A 6,186-nucleotide genomic window follows, 5' to 3' on the forward strand; every position below is an offset into this window, starting at 1 on the left:
TGGCTTGGCCAAAAATGAGGCGGTCTGGCTATCCCCTTTTGGCCAAGGGAGTGGCTGAAGCCACCCTGATCCGATTTTTCTTTTTATTTTTATTTTTCTTTCTTGGGGAAAATTCACTTTACCCCTCTGAAGTTTCAAGGGTTTTTTAATTTGAACCCCAAAGTTTAAAAATTGGCAATGTAACCCCCCCCCCCCCAATGTTTTAAAAATTTTCAATTTAAACCTTCCGTTACTAATTTCCATTAAATTGGACAGAAATGTTTTTAAAAAAGCCTGAGAGTAATTATGTAATTTTAGAGATTTCCGTTCAATTTGACAGAAATTAGTAACGGAAGGTTTAAATTAAAATTTTTTGAAACATTAGGGGGGTACATTACCAATTTTTAAACTTTTGGATTCAAATTAAAAAACTCCTGAAACTTCAGGAGGTGAAGTGAATTTTTTCCTTCTTTCTTCAAAAAATAGATGCCCAAAACAGTGCCTTTTTGGGCTGAGGGTGGGTGCTGTAGTTTTGAATGTTTTCAAAATTTCAAGTGGACTGGGTGAGGGTATAATAGACATAAAAAGTAAAACCGTTTGAGTTTAACGTTGAAAAATAACAGAGGAGTCCTAAGTGAGAGTAATTCAAAGTTCATGGGTCCAAAGTGAGAGATTTGAAAGTTGAGGAGGGGTTTGTAAAATCGGTTGAAAGTTTAAGGGGACAAACTGAAATTTCCCCAAAAAAGTTTTTTTTTTTTTTAATAAAAAATAAGGGCATTTTAGGTATTTCACACCCCTCATTAGGATTTCATAGAAAATCCTAACGGAAGGAGGAAAGTGGAAGGAAATAAAAGTTAAATACACTAAAATGAGAGATTTTGAATAATATAAGAGTTTTTACAAAAAACGCGAAAGTTTATGGGGATAAGTAAAGTTTAAATGAAATAAAAAGCCCATAATTTAATCTAGAAATGCCACAGTAGATGGGTTTAATCTGAAAAGCACCAAATTATTTATAGAGAAATGTTTGGTTTATGCACATCTTTTGTCCTTCTTCATATAAGAGAGGTTTAAATCCATTTTTGAATATGTGAAACCCGTATGAGTATTACAGATTTAATGGTGATTTTAAAAAATAAATAAATAAAAAAATTGAACAAAATATGTGTATTGTGCAGAATGACACCAAACACAGCTCTTATTTACACGAGGATTAGAAGAGGAAGGGTGATGTTCTGGTTGGCTTGGGAAGTATAGTCTTAAGGTATACCCAATCAATTGATCACTCAATTTTTTTCTTTTCAAAATCAAAACAATGTAGCACCCCACAATAAATAATATTCTCCTACTCACCACAAGACCGTGATGATTATCTTGAAAACTATGCCCTTTACCGTGAGATAACTCAAATCTTACTTGCTTCTTATGTACCATTTTCTCTTCATATGCCATGAAAATATTAAAAAATAAAGGAAAAAATTCACTTTACCCTCCTGAAGTTTCAGGAGTTTTTTAATTTGAACTCCAAAGCTTAAAAATTGGCAATGTACCCCCTTAATGTTTCAAAAATTTTTAATTTAAACCTTCCGTTACTAATTTTCGTTAAATTAGACGTAAATATTTTTAAAAAAGCTTGAGGGTAGTTAGGTAATTTCATAGATTTTCGTCCGTTTGACGGAAATTAGTAACTGAAGGTTTAAATTGAAAATTTTTGAAACATTAGAGAAGTACATTGCCAATTTTTAAACTTTGGGGTTTAAATTGAAAAACTCCTAAAACTTCAGAGGGGTAAAGTGGATTTTTCCCAACAATAAAATTGATCATTAATTATCACTTCCATTGTAAACATAAAATTATCGTCAATTGTATAAAATTCATCACAATCATTGCTAGGAGAATTTGACAAAATATTATATATTCCAAGGAAATCAACAAAATCAGCTTTTTTAACATTAAAATCAAACAATTCACCTTGAGGGTTTTCATCAAGCACACAAGGTATATAAATCTCATCAAAAATTGCAATACTATCTAAGAGAGCCAAAAATTTATTTGATTGTTGTGTAGAAAAGGAACATAAACTGTTATGAAACACTAAAGAAATAATTAAGGATTGAACATCAAGTGAGAGGATTTATTTAATTGCGTTCGATCAATTTTGAGTGGAAGATTTTGTTTTAGTTTCCATAAAAAAATATTTTGTTTATTTCGTTATGTATTTTTTTTCTTCCAAGTTTCATAATTATATGAGATTTATTTGTATTGAAATATAATAGGGTATCATACCAACAATACTAGAAATTCCTGCTAATTTTCTATTAATGCTTTGATAAAGAGAAATTGTGTGTGTGTGTGTGTGTTTTTTTTTTTTTTTTTTTCTCATTTTAAACTACACCTATGGGAAGAAAGATTTTAACATGTTTTAATTTATATTGATTAAATTAAAATTAAGGGTCTTATGATAGTAATTTTTTAAAAAAATTTTTAAATTTTTAAATTTTTTGTGATTTTATGTATTCATGCAATGTTTTGTGTGTGGTTGTGTCACCATGTTCAAGCATAAAATTTGAATAATTTCATTGATTAAAACAAACTCGGTTACATTGATATATAGGGTCAACCTCTTATTTGATGAAATTAAGCACTACTATAGGGATGATAACTACTACTAGGATAACATGAATGATGAATACTGGTTCTGCAGTAGCTGATCATCACAAATCAACTTCGTACATTTATTGAAATGATAAGATAATAAAGATAACCCACTCCTTCAGCTGGCCATTGGTATTTTTCTTCAAGACGTCCAACCCGCATGAGTTCACGCCTTCACGGGGAAAGTTACGATGGACGTATGATCGAAACTGAAATGACATAGGACCAAATGAAGTATATCATGAGTGGCATGAAAAGAATAGAAAGGAAAACCGGGAGGAGGAGTAATGAGATAACAATTGATACTACAAAGCAAATAGAATTAAGTAAAACGAGTTGTGGAAAATATGATTTATCCATCATCACCGTCCCCGCCTTGTGTGCGGCAGTAGTTGGGGCAGGAGCAGGGGAAGGAGTAGGACTGTTTCCACTACTAGTAGTAGCGTTGTAGTTATCTTGCCAAATTCCTCCAGGGGGGCTGAGTGTCGTTTGGTAGGTTGTTGTTACGAGCAGCCCCAAAACCACCAAAACCATACTGCGCCACTCCACTTTTGATAAATTATTTCTTCGACGATGCCTCAATGCCTCCAACATAATAAAAAGCCGCAAAAAAGATCTGTAAAAAGCTTCATGACGTTTAATTGTGGGAAGAGGAGAATCACTTAAAGTTCCTAAAGCTCCAGCACGACGTAGCATATTCCTCATCTCAATTTTGTCAATTCCCGTTTGCCCATGCAAGATGTCCAAAGCTGTAAAATTCCCGGAATTCTTGGCGTTTATATCAACTGAATAGTAACAGAGCGGGCTAAACAATAACGATCTCATAATCTGCACAATCACTGATCCCATCAATATTATATAATTAATAACCCTCCACCCCTCAAAAAACGTATAATAATAGAAACCAAATGCCAAGACAAACTTGAAAATGGACAAAAATAAAAGCAAATGATATAAATTAAAGAGATTAAAAGGAGAAGATTAAATAACCAAAAGTTCAAGTAAAAAATTATTTAATTTGTTATAGTGAATCCTTATAGTAAGTAACATCTTTGCACAGCAAGAAACACATACATTGTGTGCCAAATTTGTTCTCCTTTAGTAGAAAACAAGAACTTGCCTCAGTTTGATTATTGGATACTGCAATGTGCAACACAGTGTTGCCTTCGTCATCTTGCCAGCCCAACAACTTCTCATCCCGCAATGAGGCAATTGCAAACCAGTGCTTCCAAATCCAATAAAGTAGAAATCGAAAAGCTTCATACATGTTGTATTTCAGGGCAATATGCATGACGGTCTCTTTTCGAATTGTTACATCTTCAAGAGACTTGGGGGAGACTTTTAGAAATTTTTCCAAAAGATCAAGGTTTCCTATTTGAGCCACGTAATGCAAAGGAGTCACACCCTCCTTTCCTTTGACACGCACAAGGTCTTCATCAACATTAAGTAGCTGGAGCACCACTTGGGTTTGGTTATTTTGCAAAGCAAGGTGCATGGGGGTGAAACCATTTTGATTAAGCTTCCTAACAAATGATGGCTTTAAACTCATGATTTCTCTGACAAACTGGATGTTCCCTGCAGATGCAGCAATGTGTAAAGGAGTCTCAACAAATGGAATGTTATCCATCCTGTCCAAAACTTTTGCATCCATCTGTATCAATTCGTACAATGCATTAACGCTTCCTTGCTTAGCAGCATCCCTCAAATCAGCGGCATTCTCCATATTCTAATCAATTCAGATGAGAGTAATCATCAGGCAATCAAAGGAAACGTGTTAAGCATTAAAATGTTGAAACTGTGGACTAATGTAACTGCTATGAATAGAGTTGTTCGTTACTGGGCAAATCAAAAAATTAGCCCATCCTTTTACAGGATTGGCTAAGTCAATAGTGATAAAGCTTAGAAAAAAGAATAAATTAAACAAATTAATTAATATTTTAATACTTTTGCTTGCTTAAAAGTTACACAGATAAAAAACGATAAATTTAATTTAATCCATTAAAAATGAGAAGATTATAGTTTATTTTGCCAAACTTCTCAAAGGTGCTGATTTTCATTTGGTAGCTTGGTGGTTATTAATAGCCGCACAACAACCACCAACAACACATTTATCATATTCATTTTTTTATGAAGCACAAATATTTCTAAATTTGTACAAAATAAGACAAGAGATATGAGGTAAACTTCATGAGATCTAACCCTTGGAAGAAAAGAAGTTAACATATCCCAGATCTCATTATTGTTGTAGATACACGTTCGCCCTTCTAAGATGTCCAAAGCTGTAAAACCCGCTAAATTCGTAGCGTTGGTATCAACTCTAGCATTCAATAACCATCTCACGACCTGTATGATATAGTAATGCACAATTAATCATACCATCACTTTAAAATAGTTTACAAATAGACAAAACAAATGTTAAAAATTAAAGAAATCAAAAAAGGAGAGAGATAACATAAAATATCACTATCAAAGCTTAAGTGAAATCATTTGAGGCATGTTCCTTAGATTGAATCCTTAGTATCATTTCGTTAGACCCCAAAAATGCCCACTCAATTTAATTCCCTTATTAGAAACAATGAGTGGAGAGAACTTGCCTGAGGTTGATTGTTGGATACTGCAATGTGTAACAGAGTGTTGCCTTCCTCATTCTTCCAATTCAGCAATTTATTTTCCCACAACGAGGAGGCATCTTCCAACGTGGTCTGCTGAAGCCACCTTATAAGGAGCTCAAAAGCATCTAGCTTGTTGTTATTGAGGGCAAAATGAAGAGCAGTCTCTCCTCGAATTGTTACATCTTTAATAGACATGGGACAGACTTTTCGAAATTCGGCCAAAAGAGGAAGGTTTCCTGTTCGAGCTACATAATGCAAAGGAGTTGTACCCTCCTTTCCTTGGACACGAACAAGGTCTTTATCAGCATCAAGTAGCCGGCGCACCACTTGGGTTTGGTTATTTTGCAAAGCAAGGTGCATCGGAGAGAAGCTATCTTGATTAAGCTTCCTAGCAAGTGACGGCTTTAACCTCACGATCTCCATGGCAAACTGGGTTTGTCCTGCGGATGCAGCTATGTGTAAAGGAGTCTCAACAAATGGAATTTTATCGATTGTTTCCAAAATATATGGGTCTCCCCGTACCAATGAATGCAAGGCATCAATACTTCCTTGCTGAGCAGCATCTCTCAAACTCTGATCCATTAGAATTGCAGAAATGAGAAGATTGGTTGTCCTCTATTTCTAAGATGGATCAGACCTGCACACGTCACTCAAGCAACGAGTTTAACGTCATTTGCGAACAATGAAGCGTATAGGACGTCCATAGCTTAATTTTTCACTCGTATGGTGTGGGCCGTGTGGCTCCATTGTTCACTCCACTCATGTTCTTGTTAAAATGGAATGAGATATAATGATTAGTATATTAGACAAGACTTTTTTCTACAAGAATCTTTACCCTTTCATGTTCCCTCTTTAATCATCTCTCTTTTCCACTGCACTTATACCAATCTTAATTGTTTGTTTTTTTTCAAGCCCATCGAATCTAGATGATATTGAAGTT

General features: G+C 34.3%; 2 protein-coding genes across 2 annotated transcripts in view; both read right to left on the reverse strand.

Annotated features, from left to right (window-relative positions):
* The window catches only part of LOC132174177 (ankyrin repeat-containing protein BDA1-like), an 8,161-nt gene extending 3,194 nt beyond the window's left edge, over positions 1 to 4,967 (reverse strand). Inside the window, exons 1-4 of the mRNA XM_059585869.1 lie at positions 4,834 to 4,967; positions 3,755 to 4,360; positions 3,001 to 3,462; positions 2,745 to 2,843 (exon numbers count right to left, since the gene is read on the reverse strand). Of these exons, the coding sequence (XP_059441852.1) occupies positions 2,745 to 2,843; positions 3,001 to 3,462; positions 3,755 to 4,360; positions 4,834 to 4,857 (1,191 nt within the window). The 5' untranslated portion in view covers positions 4,858 to 4,967. The remainder of the gene's footprint in view (positions 1 to 2,744; positions 2,844 to 3,000; positions 3,463 to 3,754; positions 4,361 to 4,833) is intronic.
* Positions 4,968 to 5,183: 216 nt separating this feature from the next.
* LOC132174178 (ankyrin repeat-containing protein BDA1-like) lies at positions 5,184 to 5,828 on the reverse strand. The gene has a single exon (XM_059585870.1). It carries the CDS (start codon positions 5,826 to 5,828, stop codon positions 5,184 to 5,186), a length of 645 nt encoding a protein of 214 aa, XP_059441853.1.
* Positions 5,829 to 6,186: the final 358 nt, after the last annotated feature.

The sequence above is a fragment of the Corylus avellana genome, chromosome ca3, assembly GCF_901000735.1.
Source record: "Corylus avellana chromosome ca3, CavTom2PMs-1.0".
Lineage (NCBI taxonomy): Eukaryota > Viridiplantae > Streptophyta > Magnoliopsida > Fagales > Betulaceae > Corylus > Corylus avellana.

What these genes read in the sequence shown, in the direction of transcription:
- LOC132174178 (XM_059585870.1), bottom strand. Translation starts at nt 5,828, where the DNA reads ATGGATCAGAGTTTGAGAGATGCTGCTCAGCAAGGAAGTATTGATGCC.